The sequence below is a fragment of the Rhipicephalus sanguineus genome, chromosome 11 (genome assembly GCF_013339695.2).
Source record: "Rhipicephalus sanguineus isolate Rsan-2018 chromosome 11, BIME_Rsan_1.4, whole genome shotgun sequence".
NCBI classification, from domain to species: domain Eukaryota; kingdom Metazoa; phylum Arthropoda; class Arachnida; order Ixodida; family Ixodidae; genus Rhipicephalus; species Rhipicephalus sanguineus.
In genome coordinates, this window is record NC_051186.1 from 90,202,422 (window position 1) to 90,222,487 (window position 20,066).

Below are 20,066 nucleotides of genomic sequence, written 5' to 3' on the forward strand. Positions count from 1 at the left end.
CGGAGTAGTTCCATGCCACAAGAGAGCTCCGTAAAACCACTAAAACTTTCAAACCGAGTCCAGCAGTCCGGTGATATTAAACACAGCTCTGGCGGGCGAGGCTGGCTGTTCCACATTGGATGACATAAGTGGGCCCGGCTCGTGGACACTGATGATGACACGGTTCTTGGGAAGAACGAATAAGGTTGAGAGCCCTTGTAGTAGATGGTCGGATATCGCATGAGTCGGATTCTGTGCCGTGGCTGGCACGGACACTTTGCTTCCAGTTTGAGTGTGCGATGATCAAGGCTGATAGGGTGATTTCTGTGTTCTTGCGTTATAGCTTCTGGCCACTTCCGTGGTTTTCTGTGGTTCTGTCTCAGGTGGTTCATTCGTAGGCACAGTCTTGATACCTGACATTGAAGGCGTCTCTGGCGACGTTCCTTTCGGCGAAGTTGTCTTGAATTTGATGTCCTCTCTGTCTTGAGCGAGGCGTCTTGAATTTTTCTTAAATTCAGTTGATTTGCATTCAGACGCTTTTCTTTAAGCTTCGATGGTTGCAGTTGTCCTTGTCGGAGTACTTTTCGTTGCTTAAGTCGATCGATTTGCTTGTGCTGGCCTTGCTCATGGTTCTGCAGAAATTGCTGAGGTGGCAGCCCTTTTGGAACAGGACATTGATCTTCTTGGCAATGTGATGTGGTGTCCAGGAGGCAGCAGTTGCACTGTGGGCTGTTGTGATGCTTGCCGGGCAGTGAAGATAGTGGGCCAGAATTGCTGACACGCTCTTCAAGGGCCTCTGCGATGTCATTTGCGGACGCTTCTGGTACCCAGCAACATGCAAGGTCTGTTGCATTGGAAATTTTGGTATTAATACGAGGTTCTTGACAGCTAGTCTCCTGAAGGGACCTTCTGTCATCAGACGTAACGGGTGGCCATTCGTTTTCGATGTTGGAGTTCGTGCTGAATATTGAGTCTGTAACGCTTCGACATTCAGGTAGTTGAGTACTGGAAATTACCGCAACAGGTATGGCTTGATCAGGTTCCATTTTCGAATTTTGGCAAGGCTGCGGAACTACTGAAATAGAACCTTGCGGTAAAAAGCACCTCTTGGACTCGTCCTGACGTCGTTGGATATTCTCCCGATGCTTCAGCTCGCTTATCATTAAAGCAGCGACCTTATAAGGCAGGCGGTGAGCATTATGAACAACTGAAGAGCTGCGTGATGGAAAACCCGGTGGTGGGCCGCGTACGCTAAACGAAGAATCAGGTGCATGGGTTGGGTCAGTAACACCTCGAGTCCTACACTGCTTTGAAGAGGTAGAAAATCCCGATTTTTGTGCCGAAGGAAAGCGTTGTGGAGGGTCGGTTCTTGTGGGAAAACGTCTTGGGTTACTTTCAGTCAGCTGATGCTTCGCTTTGTCTTGTGGGAGTGGCCGATTCATGCTCGGTGTTCGAATGCATGAAGATTGTTTGTGAAAAGGACGACTGAGTTCGATTGTCTGCAGACGGTGCGTTATAAGCAAATCTTCATTGTAGTCTTTAAATCGAATGATCATTTCTACTTTGATTTTTTTCCAAGATTCGTTGTTTTGGAAGATGTGCGTGAGGTAAAAGCGGAAGGCCTCACCGGTGACGTAGTCGTTGAAGTTTTTGACCATGTCCCGTTCTGTCCATGATGCAGCGGTAGCGTGGCGTTCGAAGAGGTTGAACCAGTCCTCGACGGCTCCATCGCCCGCTGATCCGGCGTACTGTGGGATGGCAAGGTCTGTCGATGATGCTGCCATGGTGGTGGTCGCCGTGTGCAGCTAGGACCTACTTCGGCATTCCATGTGTGGTCAGGGCGTCTTGTTACTGCTCGTCGATGATGTGCGGCTGATGAAGTGGCTGCCAGGTCTTCATCCTGTCGACTTGTGTGACGCTATGAATGAGAGACGTGCCGTGGCTCATACGCCATGCATTTATTCCATTCACGCGCACTTCTTCTTCGTCGGCTTCTACCAGACATCACTACCTTTATACGTCACACATATATATATATATATATATATATATATATATATATATATATATATATATAGATAGATAGATAGATAGATAGATAGATAGATAGATAGATAGATAGATAGATAGATAGATAGATAGATAGATAGATAGATAAAACGCTCAATGTGCCACTTCGCGCATTTTAAAAGTATTGTTTCTGCTGCAGTCTGAGCCACAATATTGAATGGTGTAACTTCATGAGAACAGATTCGAGGCGTTGTGAGCGCATATACATTACCACGCGCTAGTCAGATCGGTATGATATATGCTTTCATCGCTGCACGTAGTCATAATGATGACTTGTCGCAAGGTAGAACAAAAATGGCTCAATCATTTTGCGTTATTCGTATGTCTTTAAGTTACCTCTGAAGTACACAAATGGCTTGCAGAATATATTGTTACCCTCATCAACGACTAACTACCCATTTCATTTCATGCAAGTACTTATAGAATATTGAGTTTTAAGCGTATTCGTTTAACTATACATATTTTGGAGTGCTAGTTCCTGAATTGCTTAGAGTGCAACGTTAGATATTAAATTTGTCAATGTATGAAAGTAAAATACGATGGCTATTCAAAAAGTAAGGGACGTTTTTCTTCATAAAATAAATATTCGTAAGGAAAAATTTGTATTGGCTGGTTTAGTTAACTTCCAAAAGTTAACTTCCAAGCACTTTTCATAACACTGCACCAGTTTCTTTAGTCCTTCTGCATTGAAATTCCCCGCCTGGGAACTCTTCGCTGTTTCAATTGGTCGGTAAGCATTTTTGACACCGACCTTGCACACTATTAGTGATATCCAAGGTTTTCAGATACAATCGTGCCAATTGTAGTGCGGACGACAAGAGGAAATTCATCCGACATATCACTTACTGTCCGTCGTCGATCTAATCGCAATTCCCGGTCCACTTGTTGAACAGTTTCATCGGTCTGGATTTTGGGCCTGCCAGTCCACTCTTCGCCGTGCACATTTGCGTTGCCATTTGTGAAGTCTCGACATCATTTTCTGACATTTCCATCACTAATCACTTTAGGTCGATAAACTAGGCACAACTTCCCATTAATTTGATAAGTTGATGATCCTTTTGCATGCGTAAATCGATAGCTCGCACTTCACAACAGGCGGGAGCAACTTATTTTCGTAGACATTGTCGTTTGCATTTCTCTGCAAGCAGAAGACTACTGAACCAGAACAAAAGCTTCAGTAGCTTAGCGAAGAATTAATAGACTGCGCTGCATAAATTAATCTTTTTTCTGACGTGTAAATATTTAAATATTAGCAAGCGACGCCTCCTTTTTGAATAGCCCTGCTATATAGGAGGGTGGCTGGAACATTAATAGTTTTAAAATGGACGCACTTTGCGTTTACTGAACGGTTATATCTAAATGGTTCATTTGATGGAGATGAGCATTTAGTGCAAATGTATATATCCGTACAAGTACACACACCAATAAATGTAAAGAAACAATAGAAGAGACGCATCTGCGTGATTAGAATAGGGCTTTGCGCTACGCGCAGCGCCATCATGTAGGCAGCATTAAAACCGCCGGCACCAGCTTGGTAATGTGAGTGGGAGCATGCGACGCTCGACTTCTGTCACGCGCGCACGAAGCACGTATATAGGCTTCGCGTATGCGGTAGAGAATTATGCGTCCTTGTTTTTATATTATAATTGTACAGCTGAATGTGCCATAAAACTGCTTCGTCACCATTTGCACCCATTGTGGAGTGATGAGAGGGAACGAAAGAAGATATCTACTAAATATTTTGTCGGGAGAATAAGACCGTTGTCGTTTAGTGACGCAACAAACGAAATGCCTTGCTCAGGATGTGACGCTTGTAATGAAAATGCGTTGGTATACGCTTGTTGACTGCTACCCCTTATCAACATCGCTATCTGTGCACGTCCGTGGATGTGAAGCATAGTTCCGCCTACAGAACAGCAAAACGGCTCGGCATCATCGAGAACTAGATTCGCCTCGTGCAGTGTCTCCTTCACACATACGCCAAGAGCGATCAACAGAAGTCAACTTCAGCAGCTCGTACAAAAAAAAAAAAAAAGGCGGCGTGCACCTGGTGCTGAGTGCGCTGTACAAGGCCTAAGCTTTTATAAGTTGTACAAGTGATTCTGATAAAAAAATCGTGGAATGATAATTTCTACCAGCAACGTCTGTGGATTGTCCAAAAGAAAGTAATAGCTTCGCCGCAAGTGCGAAGCCATGAATGCGATAGCAACAAATCGGTATGTTATGCGAAGTTAGCCACGCTCCACAAGCTACATTGAAGCTTCTGGTGTCCGAAGATGCAGAGCAATGTGCGCTCTTACGTCGCCAGCTGCGACGCGGGGTGGTAATACCCGTTCTGATATTCGATCGAATGTTTCATACGGTTGACATCAACTACATAGGGCCGCTACCCGCCACCCCTGCTGGAAAGCGCTACATCATTGTAGCTGTGAACTATCTGTCCAAATATATTGATCTGGCAGCCGCACCATCTCATGCTTCCGTTCATTTTGTCGATTTCCCGAAATTTCTCTTCCATCCCATTCCCCCTGCTCTCTTTAGGCACGAAAGGCGGGCGGGGCGTTTCCTCTCTGTATGGTGAGCCACGCCTGCTAAATAAAATAAGTAAAATCAGTAAAATAGACTGTTTTAAGCTCGGTAATACTGTGTTGTCTCTTTTGCCGTGATGTCTGTTCAGCTAGTGTATAGTTATTATATTATTTTTTGTGATATTTGTATTACAATATTATGCGTGTAATAATCGCCTACGATAATGCCCAATTCGGGCGCTGTAGGTATATGTAATACAATAAAATAAAATAAAAAGAAAGGTGCGGCCTGCCGAATGGGTGCGTTTTCAACGGGGGAACGCGTGACATGCAGAGTTTCGATGTGCTAATGAAGGGGCGCTGCACATCGGTAAACCACGGCCGCTAGTAAGCGAACTTTCTGGACATTGGCTTGGGCGAGCGCAAGCGAACACTCTTGCTGGAAAGAAGGAGCCGTAAGTTTGTTTACGAGGTAGAAAAATGTGCTTTTTGTTGCGTTGGCTCTATCAGTGAGTGCTTTATGTGATGGCACATTTCACGACAAACGCGATTCCCAAGGTCTCTTGTGTGCCGCGTTGAAGATCAGTAACTGCGAACAAGCCGGACATTCACTTCGTTCACTTCAAGCAGGACGACTTCAAGGTAGAGCGGAAGGTGTTGGGACTGACAGCCGTGCCGACCATATTTTCATCTTATCCAGCGTATAAGTTACGCGCGCCGTCATTGAAAGCTAGACCACTTGTTCGTCTTTCGGCTACTCCTTCCATATCGAATAGCAAACAAGATTGAGAAGACGAGCGCAAAGCTCAAGGTAAGACGTTTTCTATCACTTGCGTGCAAATTTGCTGAAAAGGAAAGCGTGGTCAGTGGAACGACGTGGAACGCGAAACGATTCTCTGTATTGGACGACAGCCTACGCAGCCCTGCCGTGGGAGACCGCGTTAAAACGCGAGTTAAAATCCAATAAGCATTCAGTTCGGTGTGCAGCGCTGTGTGTCTTCCCGCCATTTCTTGTGTTCGTGTTTCATCTGCGCTGTTTCTTCAAGACGTGAGTACGCACCAACTCGCCCAGCTTGCCATTTTGGAACAATAATGTTACGTACCCCGCACCTCCACCAATAATGTTACGGGTAGCTTGTTTAATAACTATTCACAATGCACAGCGCAGGGTGGACAAGATGGCGGCAGTCCAGCAACAACCAGAAAGCGACGTGGTCTTCCTCTTTCATACAGCCACGCTGTTTGGTATCAATATTTAGGCAAGACGTTTGCACTTACTGTGTTTCAGTAATGTAGCTCAGTGGTTCAACTCATGTTTGAATCGGGTGTCATTTAAAATGCCACTTATTAGTGCAGTGCGAAGTAGCAATACGCCAGATTTTGCAATTATATGCGTGGCAGATATTCCATGCCACGTTATCTTATTTTGAAGTACAGAAAGTAATTGTCCATCTATTTCTGAAGAAGCCCTCGCAATGATGAAGTCGTCCACGCATATAACAAAAGATAGAACATTCAAACGACTGAGAACATCAACGAGTAGCAGTGAACCACTTTTTTTCCCAGCAGCACAAAAAGTCGATTGTTCAATAAAGTTTTACCACAGCCGCTACCTATACATTCATTCATCCATCCCTCCTCGGCCACAGCGCTATGCCACGCACTTGCAAGTTTTTTTTTTTTTTTTCACGGGAGCAATATCTCCTCGCGTACAGTAGCAATAACCGCAATGAAAACCATACTGGAATGCCATCTGCTGTCTCTTCACATAAATAGCCGATATGCAGTTACAGGTTAAGGCAAGGCCGCTATACTGACCACAAAAACGAATGCGCGCAGCCGGCTGGCTGCCTGTGCAAGCGGTTTTCCTTTACCGTTGTGCAGCGCTGCGGCGGTGAGATCAAGAACTAGCGCTCTGACCGGCGCAAAAGAGCGCTCGGCAGGCACCACTGTTTTTTTTAAGTGCGAATGCACTTTATAAGCGACCCTGAATCCGCCGTCCCATAGCAACGGCGCGAGGAAAGGAGAGGAGCGTCTGTAGCAACGGCGCAGCGACGTCACACCCCACGTGACTGCGCGCGCTCCGCCTCCTCACCGTGGTTTGCGCGCGGGCGCGCGCCGGCTCCGCCCAACTATGGTGGCTAGATGGGGAGGTGTCAGCATCGGGCAGCCTGCGCTGCGAGAGGAGGCGCGCCAGTGCTCCATGACGCTGCTAGGTGGCGCGCTTGTCGCCACGGAGATGCCTTCATGCTCGTGGTGCATCGGGGAACACGTATGTTTTAGCGAAATGCTGCCGTGCTGCCGCTGCCTTCAGTGATTTCTTTTTGCAATGTGGCTGTGCTCGTTTATAGCTACGGTGACTGAAAAGAGACAGAGACACTGCTTTGCTCCAGGATGCACTGGTATGTTTCCGCCAGAAAGAAAGGTAACAAGGCGTCCCTTTTCACCGCTCCTGAAGACGACGAACGAAGCAAGGCTTGATCCCGCGTGTAGACAAGTCACTGGAGAAAAACTGTGTCGTTTGCGAAGCGCATTTAGATGAGCGATTAATCGTTCGGACGTACAAACATGTGATCAATGGTGAAACCGTACAAATTCGCCGAGACCATCCCTGCCTGACTCCCGACTACATACGGACTGTTTTAACGAATGTTCCGTCGTACCTTACGAAGAAGCTCCCACCGAAAAGGAAAACAGCAGCTTCGAATGGTTGCCTCAGTTTTCAGACCTTGGCACGGTCTCCCTCGCGTGGCAATGTTTCAGAGGGCCTGTTAAATAGCCTTTTGGGTCCGAGCAACAGTTGCGACCTAAAATTTGTGCAAAACAAGCTTGATGATCTCTTAGATGTATGGCAGCTCAATGAGGTCCATGAGATGTTAAATGCATGTGATGTCCTTCCAGACCACCGTGATTTGGTTGGGGGAAAAAGTGACTCGCGTGTAACATACTATGTTTGTGGGTATGTAGCTCGAAGAATGCTAAAGAAAACCAAATGTGGTGACTGTGCAGAGTTGTTGCTACAAGGGGTCAGCCAGGGCCCGCGTCCAAGATAGTCATGTTTAACAAATCACATGGATAGAGGACTGATGTACCCTTCACAAGCACTGAGCTGGTCTTGAAAATGGAAGATGCCTTTACGCACTGCTTTAGCTTTAACAAGCTGAAGAGCAACAGCATAAGAGATCTCATCTCCTGCCTCTCTATTAACAAGCTTAACACGGTTGGCTCACAGCACAATGTATAGGTCACAAATGAAGTGATCATATTTTATGTGATAACTAGGCTTCATTTTCTAGTGGCAGATGAGAACGCATCAAGACAGGCTAAGAGACAAGATGAAGCACCTTAAGATGAGGCGAACAACATGATGGAATGCATTTATCTTGTGAACATTTCAGTGTTTGTATAAATATGAAGTTCCATTTTGCCTTATTTTATGTGAACTCGAAGAGTTGATAATTAAGAAGTTCTGCTGCCCAGAAGCATTCAACATTCCTTACTGCGAATGTGAAGTCTTACCTCATAAATGTGATGCTTTGCTATATTATTCCAGTTGTAAAAGTTAAAATTTTGTGCATTATGTGAATTTGTAAATATTTTTTTTTCATGTTATGTAGTTGTACTTTGCTGAAGATTTATAGATTTTTGAATAAATGTTCATTTTAAGCATGGCCCTGTCCTGAGCTCTTCCAAGCGAACATGTTGCTCGTTGTGTACTTTGAAAGGTAAGGCAGCCATTCCTTGCCAGAACTTAATTTTATGAGAATTGCATGCACTCACCACTTTAATGGCTAACAGGCGTTCTCACCCTGTTATAATATTTTCAAGGGACAGCCCTAGTGTACAGAACCAGCTTGTCTAACACCAGTGGCGTAGCCAGAAACCTTTTCCGGGGTGGGTAAGGGTGTTCAAGCACCCTTGTCCGTGCCAGGAGGGGAGGCACCTCCTTGAATGATGTGCGTACCGGGCAGGCAGATGTGGTCGAGCGTCATTTTGTGCTCCGCATCCCATGGCAGAAAAAAAATCGGGGGGGGGGGGTGCACGGGCCAGGTGTGCCACCCCCTGCTACGCCAATGGTCCGTGCGTGTATATATACTCATGCGAAGTTGAAAGTTACGACGGGGTTCCAACCACCTTGTTTCACCGTTGTCTAACACACGGAGAAGAAGGCGACCGTATGTTTTTTTACCTCGCATGATGTCGACGTGAAAGTGTATTTAGTGGAAGATGAACTGTACGACATGCGCGCTGCCATTGAGCTTACAAATTTCTGGCAGATAGCTCGATTACAGAGCGTGCGAAGTCCGCTATTTCGCAGCGGAGGCGACCGGTCGCGCGTCTTTCGCATCTCCGTGCCGACAGCAGCGCCGCCGCAGCGTCCTGAAGGTCCGCTCTCTCCACGGCGCTCCGTTTCGCACACCTCCCCATCTAGCCACCATAGCCCAACGCCACCTAGAAGTTTGTCTAGGTGGCGTTGCTCCGCACCGCTCTTCTAGGTGGCATTGGGTGCAGTGCTTCGCCGCTCCTTCTCTCGCCGTTCGCTCTCTCTCCTCCCTGCGCCCCACTCTCCCGTCCGCTGGCTGGGCGCCTCTCGAAATGTGTGCTCGAGACGCCGCTGTGAAACGCCAACGGCGACCACAAGGCTGAGATTATGGCCGTCAGGTACAATGACAACACAAACAGGTGCTGATGAATGTGTAAATAAATGGTTACGGTACAAATCCTCGTCTCGTCATTAATTTACGCCATTAAAATTACTGCGCCGTGTACTCTCGGCGCAAGAAATGCATTCGCATTTCCTCACGATTCCCTTCGGGGAGGTGGGGGAATTTGTTTTATTTAGCTGCTATGAAGGAGGAGCAATCGACGGCAGGCATCGCGCGCGGGGTATTGTTTTCGCATGCGCCCTCTGAGAGACGTAGATGGCTGGTCCCTTTTATCGCTCCCTCAGCCGCGTTTGTCACCAGCGCTACCCATTTACTACCTACATCATTTTGGAGTTAGTAGCGGCAACAGTTACTGACTTTTTTCTACCTGTTTACTACCTACATCAGTACACGGTTAGCAACTGCAAGGAAGCAGGTAGCAACTGCACCGGTTACTACCTGTGTTGCACCGTTACAAACTTCTTGCTACCCAGCCGGTAAATACTTTACCGACAATTGTAGTTAATACCTAGTGTAGAAGTTGTCACATGAACCGTTTAGACATATGCCTTTTAGGCAGGAACTGCTGAAGAAAATGTCCATGGATCAATAAGGTTGAGAACTGGGCTAGTTGGTGACTGATCATTATACCTATATGGTTAGGTAGCGCACTTTGGACGGGGACAAAAGAAACAAGAAGGACACGACACTCGCTACACTTGCAACTGAATTTATTTCAGGAAAAATACTTCAATATATATGCACCCAAGCACCCCCGAGCGACACAGAAATGAACCAACCCTGAATATCACCTGATCAAAGACAAAATTTTGCACACTCCTGTGAAAGGATTATTTATGCACGTGTGAAGATAAACCGACGGTCCATGTATTCTTATCGACGACCTAACTATCTGCGCACACTCAAGCGATACAAAAACCAAAAGTTAACGAAAAACGTGCAGCTTCTACACTTAAAAAAAACCATGCACAATCTAGGGTTATTGCAAGACGCTCAGCAAGAAATCTACACTCGCTTAAAACAGAAATAGGAGCAAGAATGAGGGCGTAACAGAAGCAATCCTACAACTTTAAGTCCTTTCCAGGAAGGTGGCTTCCCGATGACTTAATGAAACTCATGGTTGACTAATGCAGCAGTCTTTTCTTTTATTAAGGTGAAACGCTTCAGCTATTTCCCTGGTTAGTTGGTTCACATGATGGAAAACGACGGAGGTGTCATCAAACAGTGGCAAGCAGCCACACTGAGAACAGTGTCTCTTTATGTGGGATTGATCATTTTTTTCCAAGGCCCTCTTATGCTCTGACAGCCTGGTGTTCTGACACCGACCTGTTTGGCCGATGTACACTTTCCCACAAGATAGGGGTAAACAATATACAACGGATAATTTACATCTAACAAACTTTGTTTTGTGATTTATCGTGCATCTGTTGTTAGTCTCTTCTGCTGAGGAAAGCTTGCGGTCTAATCTTGCATATCTTTTACCAAGCTTGTTGGGTGCCGAGAAAACTACTTGTAGGTCAAACCTATTGCTTACATTCTTTAAGTTATGTGCAATCTTGTGCGCATATGGTATAGACACCATCTTTTTCCTGTTTTCATTTTTTATTTTCATTTTGTTCCGGGAGTTATCTCGTACGCAACTAATCAGCTTGTTTGCTGATCTACACAGCACGTGTTTTTCATACCCCGCATTTTTTAACCTGCTAATTTGTTGACGGAAGCTTTCACTAATCTTTTCTGGGCACGACTTCGTCAGGGCTGCTCTCAGACATGAAAATGCTATGCCACTCTTTACGACCTTAGAATGAGCCGAACTATAACTAAGTAACGGTTTTTCCGTTCGTGGATTGTACGACCAGCATACATGTCCATCTGTGGCAGCTATTTCAGCATCCAAAAACTGCAGTTTGTCATTATTTGGTAACTCAGCAGTGAATTCCAGCCCATGATTCTTGTTCCCAAAGATTTTTAAAACTTCTGACGCTCTTTTTTCTAGATCACCCGGTTTAACAAATACCAAAAAATGATCGACAAAGCGGAACACCCTGAGTGTAAGTCCGTTGAGGTTCAAATCTATTGTCTTGTCCAGGCTAGCTAAGTAAATTGTGCTCAAAACCGGGGCTACTTTCGAGCCTATAGTAATGCCCGATTTTTGACGGTACAAAATATTGTTCCACATTACAAATGGCGACCTCAGGTAAAAGGATAACAATTCAAGAAAATCATCAACCGACACACCACATTATTCACGAACTCTAACTCATCGTTTTCATCTGTTATACAGTGTCTTACACTTGACAATAAAGGACCATGCGGAATGTTGTAATACATATCCTGCACATCAATACTGAAGAAACTGCATTTACTCGGATTATGAGTGCCTAAATACGCAACTAACGCCTCGGAGTTTTGACGAACAAAGGGATCTGGAACGAAGGAACGAAGGGATCGTCCAACGTGCACTACCTAACCATATAGGTATAATGATCAGTCCTTGGATCAAACAAAAATCATAGTCAATACCTTGCCTCGGCCATTGTATGCAATACCTTGTGTTGGTAGTTTCGTGGTAAGTAGATATGAGGTGGTGTTTTTTTTTGCATAGGGTTGAATAACAGTTTTCTTCTACGTCCCCGAGCACTCGTAATCAGGTAATGGGGTATAGTACTCTAGGTAAACATTTAAAATTATTCATCCTGAAACCAGTTTCTCAGTGGTACCAGATGTGTACCCCGAAGATACGCCTGTAAACCGTCCTGGAATCGCTTAATAAATGTGTGTCGCATAGTGAAGTTGTCGTTACGCATGTGTGCTCTTCCTATTCATGATGGTCCGTGCATCATTACCCGTAGTTTGTGTCGGAATGTCGACCTTGTGAATTTAACTATTTTTAAGAATTGTTTGGGAAAATTAACACGTTTGTAACGGTTACTGCTTTTTTATCTTACAACCTTTATTTTAGTGCCTGCAGGTAGTAACGACTAGGGTAGTAATTGTTATTATTTGCTGCTAGTGACGGCAAGGGTGGGAACAATTGCTACCTTTGCCGCTATTAACTGCATGGTAGCAACCTATGTGACAAGCAGTTACTACGCGAAGTTAGCAAGCACTACTACTTTTTTTTACAAAATACCTATGTTATTTTGCAGTCCTCTTCGATTGGGATATCGCTGTTGCAAAGTAATTGTGCAGAAATGAATGCGAACAAAGCTATAGTGTGCTAAACTTCAAATCAATGCATTATGACAGACGGCGTTTAATGAATGCGCAGATTCAAATACTGTCTGTGGAATTGTCGAAGCAATAAAGAGACTGCATACCTGTAAAGAACCTTAGGTTATTTGGAACCTGAGGTTATTTGGGAAAGGTTATTTGTGAATATGCACTTGTTCGTGCACAACCTCATCGAAAGTAATCCCGGTGCGTAAATGAGGATCGTATTTCAAAAATAAAATATCTATGGTAATTGCTCAAGCGGTTCTTGCGAAAAAACGTATTTTGAATTAAGTTTCCTCACAATGAACTATTCTAAACACTTTCTTAGGGCTGTGCTCTTTATCCGACGACGCTTCTTGCTCTAACAAAGCATATATTTTCGCTATACGTTAGTACTTCAGCACACTGGAGAAGGTGGATTATTCGAACACAAAGAGTGCAGTAGCGCCAAGAAGAGAAAATCGTGTTCGGATTCTCCTGAAATCTATATGAACACAATAAGACTTGCTGGGGTTTTACGTCCCAAAACCACATTATCATTATAGGAGACGCCGTAGAGTAGGGCTCCGTAAATTCCGACCACCTGTTGGTTTTTAACCTTCCACTAAAATCTAGTGTCACGGGCCTGTAGCATTTCGGCACCTTCAAAATGCGGCCGCGACGACCGGGATTTGATCCCGCGGCCTTTGGCGCAGCGGTCGATGCAGCCTTATGTTGGTGATTGCATCGATTTTGCACGTAAGTCGTAGACAGGGTCTCAGTTGCCCGAATAAATGCGTAATGCTGCAGTTTATTTAACAGCATATTCTTCATTCTATTCATGGCTTCTTCCACTTCAAGGCAACAACATTAATTGGTGTTATATTAAATCTTCGGTACGAGTACAATACGTTGGTCGGAAGCGGTGTTGCTTAGTACAGGTCACATAAAACATATATCATGAAGTATCCTTTTGGAAAAAAACTTTTTCTCTTCGAAAACAATTTTATTCGCAGTATGCAAAAAACAGCGCGGTAATTACTAGTTTTGCTGCCATTCACTTCTTTAGCATGTGATACCACCACAGGAATTTCTAAGCATGCTAGATACAATGACATCGCAGCAAATAACTTAAAAGTGAGGAAAGGTTGGCCTCAGAATTTGGGTGTTTATTTGCTCAGTAGTATGGTAATATTGTCACACCTTGCAACATAGTGACTTAGCATACTACTGAAGTTTACGGATAGATACTACTGAACGCCCAAAACGCCACGTTACTTAACATACTACTCATAAGCATTTTATTTTGTGAAGCCCCGTTCTGCAAAAAGCAGAAGAAAATAGCGCTCACTGCTTTGTTAGGGTAGCTTAGAGACCTATATACCGAAATACAACAGCAGTCCCCTTAAACGTTTTGTAAGCTCCATAATTCGCATCACAGCCAGTATCTATAGTAGGTCGTGGAAGTATAGTAGTAAATTTGGAGATTGAAGTGAAGATCACGAACTTACCTTCGTGACATCTGGAGGTTCCGTCTGAGGCAAACAGGAGAAATATTTGCATTTTAACAAAATGAGAAGCACAGATAAAACAAATACAGGTTTTGGTTTTTCAGTTTCTTTGGACATGTTGCTTTTCATGTATACCACAGAGAACTGCACTCTAAGCTCAAAAACGCAGGTCGCCATTCTATGCGCTTTTTATCTCCAATTTATGAAACGTCATTTGTCTACAACAGCCGACACAGGTGTTCAGCGCAACGATTCCACCTGGGATTTTGTCATAATGTATTTCAGTACGTATAGGGAATTTAAAAACGTGAAATAATAGCAAAATTGCACAATGGCACAATTTTGTCTTTAAAGTAACTTTCTTGGTACGTGCAATTTAAAAACACAGACGCCAGGAACTCGTCCTCATCGCCAACTACTGCATATGTTTTTATGAAGTCTCTCGTATTTAAAAAGAAATAACTTTTGGCAAATCTTGTAAGCATTTTCATCTTCTTCTACCAATAAAAAAAAAAGATACAGCTTGCAATGGCATCAAGCTTACGATCTCGTGAAATTAGAAAAACTGATCGTTATACCGGGTGTTCAAAGTTGAGCTTTATGGTTTTCTTATATTGCAGCACTAGGGAGAAAGTACAAACCAACCTTGCAGATACAACCTTGCAAGTTCTGCGTCCAGAGGTACAATAATTATCGCTGTCCGCTGCCCATTTAACTAAGAATAAATAATAAACTTTTCAGTGACTGCAGCAGCGAGCATGTCTGCACAGAAAATTTGGAGACAGTCGCATTTCTACACAGTTCCACTTTGGGGAATTCTACCATATTTGTGTTCCGACATATCCCGCTGGAACGTTTCATTGCGGTTTCCATGATTGCGCATGCAAGACGGTGAACATCCGCGCAATGTTTATCCTTGTTGTGACGAGGAGTCATTGCTCGCTATCGCCATTGGGTAGTAAATGGGCAAACCGTCATCATCCTTGCTTGCGCCTTCAACCTTTTGTCACATTAAACGCCGCACGCAACTGCCGCGGCACATCAAAGGTAAGCTTTGCTCCAGTGCACACTGTATTGAATGCGTAATCACTCAAGGCAATAAAACTTTGCAGCGGTGCACCTCGTAGTACAGACATGTTAGGAAAATTATTGTAAGTGTAACTGCAAAAACGCGACTACCTCAACTTTTCAATATATATATGCCCGCTTACAGCAGTGAAGAAAAATGTAATTATTCCATCTCAAATGATTGAACGGCTGACAGCGGCAATTAAGGCCTCACTTGGGGTTCCCCTGAATACATACCTTATCTCCAAAGATAGTTTTCACGTACCTCCCAATAGTGAATATTGAGAGAACCGTAAAGCATAATTTCGAGCAACTTGTATATCAACTGTATATTACCGCATGAAGTTTGATAAAATTTGTTTCTTCGTATAATACGTTGGAATTCCCACATTTTAATGGTAAATTTAGAGCACTCTTCTACAGTTACAATCTCAAGTAACGTACTGGTAATCCTGTTATGTGTGGATCACTTCATACGATTACCCGTACGTTACTATACGTGGGCATTTATACATGGCTAGGATACATAGTCATGTATGGAATAGTATGGCACAGAGGCTGCAAAGAAAAGTGACAGTGACGAGCTATGTGAGGGTGAAGTGGAGGGAAAGGAGGAAGAAACAGGGTAATACGATGCACAGCCATGTAAGGCGTCACGCAGGCAAAACCATGTATACCATAGCCAGGTATAGTACGGCAGAGCAATGTTGCGGGGAAAGTAAGGGTGAGGAGGACAGAAAGGAGAAGACAAGGTAAAGCAAAGCATAGTCATGTGCAGTACAGTAAGCAAGGGGTAGGAAAGGAATGTGAGGGTATGGAGGAAGTAAAGGGGGAGGTGAGGGTAAGGCATCTGATGAGTAGTACAATATACCATGGGGTGGGAAGGTAAGTGAGCGTGAGAAGTGGTGCGAGGGTAAGGAGGAGGGGAGAGTATATCATATCAGAGCCGTGTAGAATCCAGTAGAGGAAGGGGATTGGAAAGGGAAGTGAGGGCGAGGAGGAGAGATGTGAGCGTGCTGTGGACGACATAGGGCGCCACTGCATCCCAAATGAAGGTTTCCTTTCCTGCCATGGACGCCTGGCTGGCTGCTCGTTTGGAACGCCAGCACACACTTGCCCGTGAACGCGAGCCTCGCTGAAGGCCAGGTAAATCACTGCTCCGCACTTCTTACACTTTGGAAGTTCAGTGCAACTTTATTAAAATGACTGCTCGAGATGCGCGGCACATGCAGGCGACAGTGAAGCAACATCTTGTTAAGTGGGGTTTTAAGGATTAGTGGATTTAGCGGTGCGATTTGTGAAAGTTAAGTAATCTATAGAGCTTCCAGATCTTCACTTCGCTGTTACTATGGCAGCAAATAAACGTATTTCAAATGCAGGATGTTTTACTCAAAGAGGACTAAATGGCTATTTTGCTTTTTAATGTACCTCAATCAAAATTTAGCCGTAAAATGTTTAAAGGCGGCGCCATTTTCGTCTGATGAAAACAGCGAAGGCGACCTAGCCATTCATAACAAAGACGCACTTGTCCGCATGTGCACGGTAGCTCCACTGATACGCGCTTCCCCTTCCTAGAATTTCAACGAGAATATAACGTAGTCTGACACGTCGCTGTTTCTTCCGTCTATCTCTCTCGTGGAGCCCAGGATTTAACGGTCTACGCGGTGGCTCGTCGACAATATGTGGTGACGAGCATAGGCGTGCGCACGGAGGGGGACGCATGTGCCCCCCTCTAGTCATCTAAGACGGGGGAGGCGCAAAATCTGCTCAATACTTTCACCTAGGAGGGAGGGGGACGCTGCAATGAACCTTCGCCTCCCACCATTGAAAGGGAACCCTGCGCACGCATATGTTGACGCGCACGTGATCCTTGCAGTATGCGTCTGTTGCAGAGACGACCTCGGACGGCCAAGGCCGTCCGAAGTCGTCTCTGATGTTGCCGCAGAACATTCATAGTGTCTCTGTGTCATTTGTCAGAAGAGGAAGACGACGACGACTGTGGTGCTCGTACTTAAGTGCGTGAGTATTAGTATGGTGGTATTAGTCGTACTATTACTGGCTGTACGATGTCAGCATCACTTTCGCTTTTCGTCAGTGCTACTCAGCTGTGCCTCTTGTGATGCAAATATTATGATTGAGCTGAATGTGCTAGGCGCCCTCAGTGAGGTATTACAGGACTACTTGATACGTGCATCGACGAAGATTACGATGCTGAAACGAACTGGACCCAATGATTTGATCTGCATGCATGCTTAAGCCAAGGCATCCGGTGTCGTGCCTGGCGTGAATGCTCGAACTGAGGATAGCGGTTATTGACGTTAATGACTGTGCCGTGGTAGATTAGGAATTTTTTGGCATGAATTACGCCTAATGATCACGCATTCAAGACAAGAAATGTGGCAGGATAAATCTGTTGATAAATAGTGGCTGTTCCAGTGCAGATTCCAGTGGACGTTATTAGGAGCCCTCCAGACTTACTGATTTTGCAGACATTCCCGTGAAGTCAAATCTTTGCTGATTTGTACCGGCAAGGCTTGACACGTGACAGAGTTCTCAGCCCCGGTGTCTACTAAGACAGCGGCTGTGAGACCGTCGAATGTGTGAAGAAAGCCGGGAGAAAGGAAGAAGGCGCAATCGTACCCTGCCTGAATCGTGTTTCGTATAGACTTGAGAAAATGGGAAAATATCTCATGCCTTTATTTTTTTTCTGCGCCCCACAAACTTCATTTTGTTACCTTCTGAGATTTGTCCTGCGAAAGAGACACCACAAATTTACAAAGGGAAGCCTACAAGCGTTTTCTTTTATTCGCAGGCAAATGTCCTCTATAGCGTTCCGCTCTCTTAAACAAATTTGGCGCTGCCTGCAGTTGCATTGTATCCCGAATAATTTCGCTATATTGAGTACGGAAATTTCTATTTATTTTTTCTTTTCGGTGACTTAATTTCGCCGTTCAAATTGTAAAAAAAATCATGTATAATATTTGTAGCTCCCACATGAGGACATCAATGTGGTCCAATGAAAGTAAACATTCGAATAAGACTGCCTGTGTGAGGGCAATACAGATGGCAAGTATTCATTTCTGCGAAAATGCGCAGAAACCTTGCGACCTTGGTGCCCTGAAACACAGTACGCAATCACGCAGCTGCAAGGAATTGTTTGCGTATGCAGAGCCCATGCAATGGACGGCGTAGGCTGAATGAGCATGGGACAATGCTTGTTTTGTCGAGATAAGAAAAGCTAAAAAGTGAAAATCGTTTGCGCAAAGTATTTATTTGTGCTGTTCAAGGTGGACAATGTGTTCTTTATTCGTTGCTTATGAGCACTAGTGTGACATAGCATACGGGAAGAACGAAAAATGTATTCGTGGCCTCATTAGAAAAAAAACATTAAGCTGCCCTGCCTAAAAATAGACGCTCAAACGAAAGTGGAATCACCATTGCCTTTCCTCATTGGCGTTTAGATCGACCCGAAATAGTCTAGAAGCTGCACACTCCAAACAACAAAGATTGAGTCATGCAGTGCTTCGCATAAAAGGTACGTTGCAAAAGGTAACAATCTGCGTGAATGCAAGGGTTCTGTGGTCCACAATAATCTGGAGCGCTTGGTGTTTTTGCATGCAAAGTGAAGTACCTGGCTCGAAGATAAAAGGGGGCGTTTTCACAGAACTGCAAACCATTATTGTATCAGTAAACGTGCAGCACATTCTGAAAAATGTACGCTTACCTAAACATGATCTAGCAGTTTTTACACACTTATGCTAAGCGTGATGATGCTCCACGATTGCCGTTCACACCTACTAAGCAACGAGCTCTGGAGGTCTCGTAAGTTGCATACGGTCAGGCTTACTTGGTCTCGTAAGCAACTGGCCATTTTGAAGCATATTTCAACCCATAATCAAGTCTATCGGAAGTGATAGGGATACTTGCTCACATGCTTATTATGGCGTTACTATTACCCCCACTTATAGACGGCGCCTGAGTAACGGCGCCGCAGAGAGAAAAGGTAATGTTTCGGGAACACGCCCAATCTTCCCTCCAGTCTTCTCTACGTGCGTGGGATGAAACGAAGATGCAGCGGGCCGTGTATGCCTGGGCTCGCTCCTTCGAAGCAAACTTTCGTCACTAAGATTTTCCTTGTTTTTCGCTTTCCCATGCGCTTTGCCGATGCAGAGTCCGATAGATCAAGAAGCGCCAACAGCACCGAACACCTGGTGGGCACATCGACGTACAGCAGCCGGGCGATTCAGAACCTGAATATACTGCAGATGGATACCTGAAGAACCACGCTCCCCCGGTCGGTGACGCTGACACTAATACACTAAAACGGGTTCCAATAAGGACTGTTACGTGTCAATGAAACGTACTGTTGCTTAGAAACTTGAGCTTCCAATGTTTCATGAGGTGAACAAACAGCGTTATGCTGTCTACGCTGCAGAAGAGTTGAGATCTGGGCCATTTGGTTCATGATACTTGACGAAAGCCAGCAAAAGAACGGGACACGAGAAAAAGGCAGACACTATAACATCGCTTGAACTAACAGCTGTGATTTTATTGAAGAAAAACATTCAACGAAGAAACCTCACAACGCATGTGCAGCACGTCGGTATCACCTACAACGTCACCCGGTGAAAGACTACGCAATCATCTGTCTTGCCATCGTTGCAATACACTAAATTCCTTGTCAATGAGACAAATTGACGGCGTGGTTATACATCTATCTACGCTTTTCCTAATGTAGTATGCCTCCACAATTTCCCCTTCTTCTTTGCCCTTTCCTCTTCCCAGATAAGTGTCAATACTGAAGAGCGGGTGGCAGCCGCATTCCCGACAGTGACGTGCAAGATTATCCCCATTATTTGAACTCAAAGAAGCGTGATGCTCACGCAACCTAGTAATAATACATTGGCCGGTTTGGCCGATGTATACATTATCACAAGTCAACGGAATGTTATACACAACACGTGTCGCACATTTCGTGAAACAACGCTCGTGTTTCGTAGTGCACACCGGATTGCCATTCTTTACACAAGACACACGTGATCATAGGC

The 20,066-nt window shown here is 44.8% G+C and overlaps 1 protein-coding gene across 1 annotated transcript in view; it reads right to left on the reverse strand.

Annotated features, from left to right (window-relative positions):
* Positions 1 to 14,137, reverse strand: part of LOC119373735 (uncharacterized) — a 45,228-nt gene extending 31,091 nt beyond the window's left edge. Inside the window, exon 1 of the mRNA XM_037643800.2 lies at positions 13,951 to 14,137. Coding sequence (XP_037499728.1) covers positions 13,951 to 14,127 — 177 coding nt within the window. The 5' untranslated portion in view covers positions 14,128 to 14,137. The remainder of the gene's footprint in view (positions 1 to 13,950) is intronic.
* Positions 14,138 to 20,066: the final 5,929 nt, after the last annotated feature.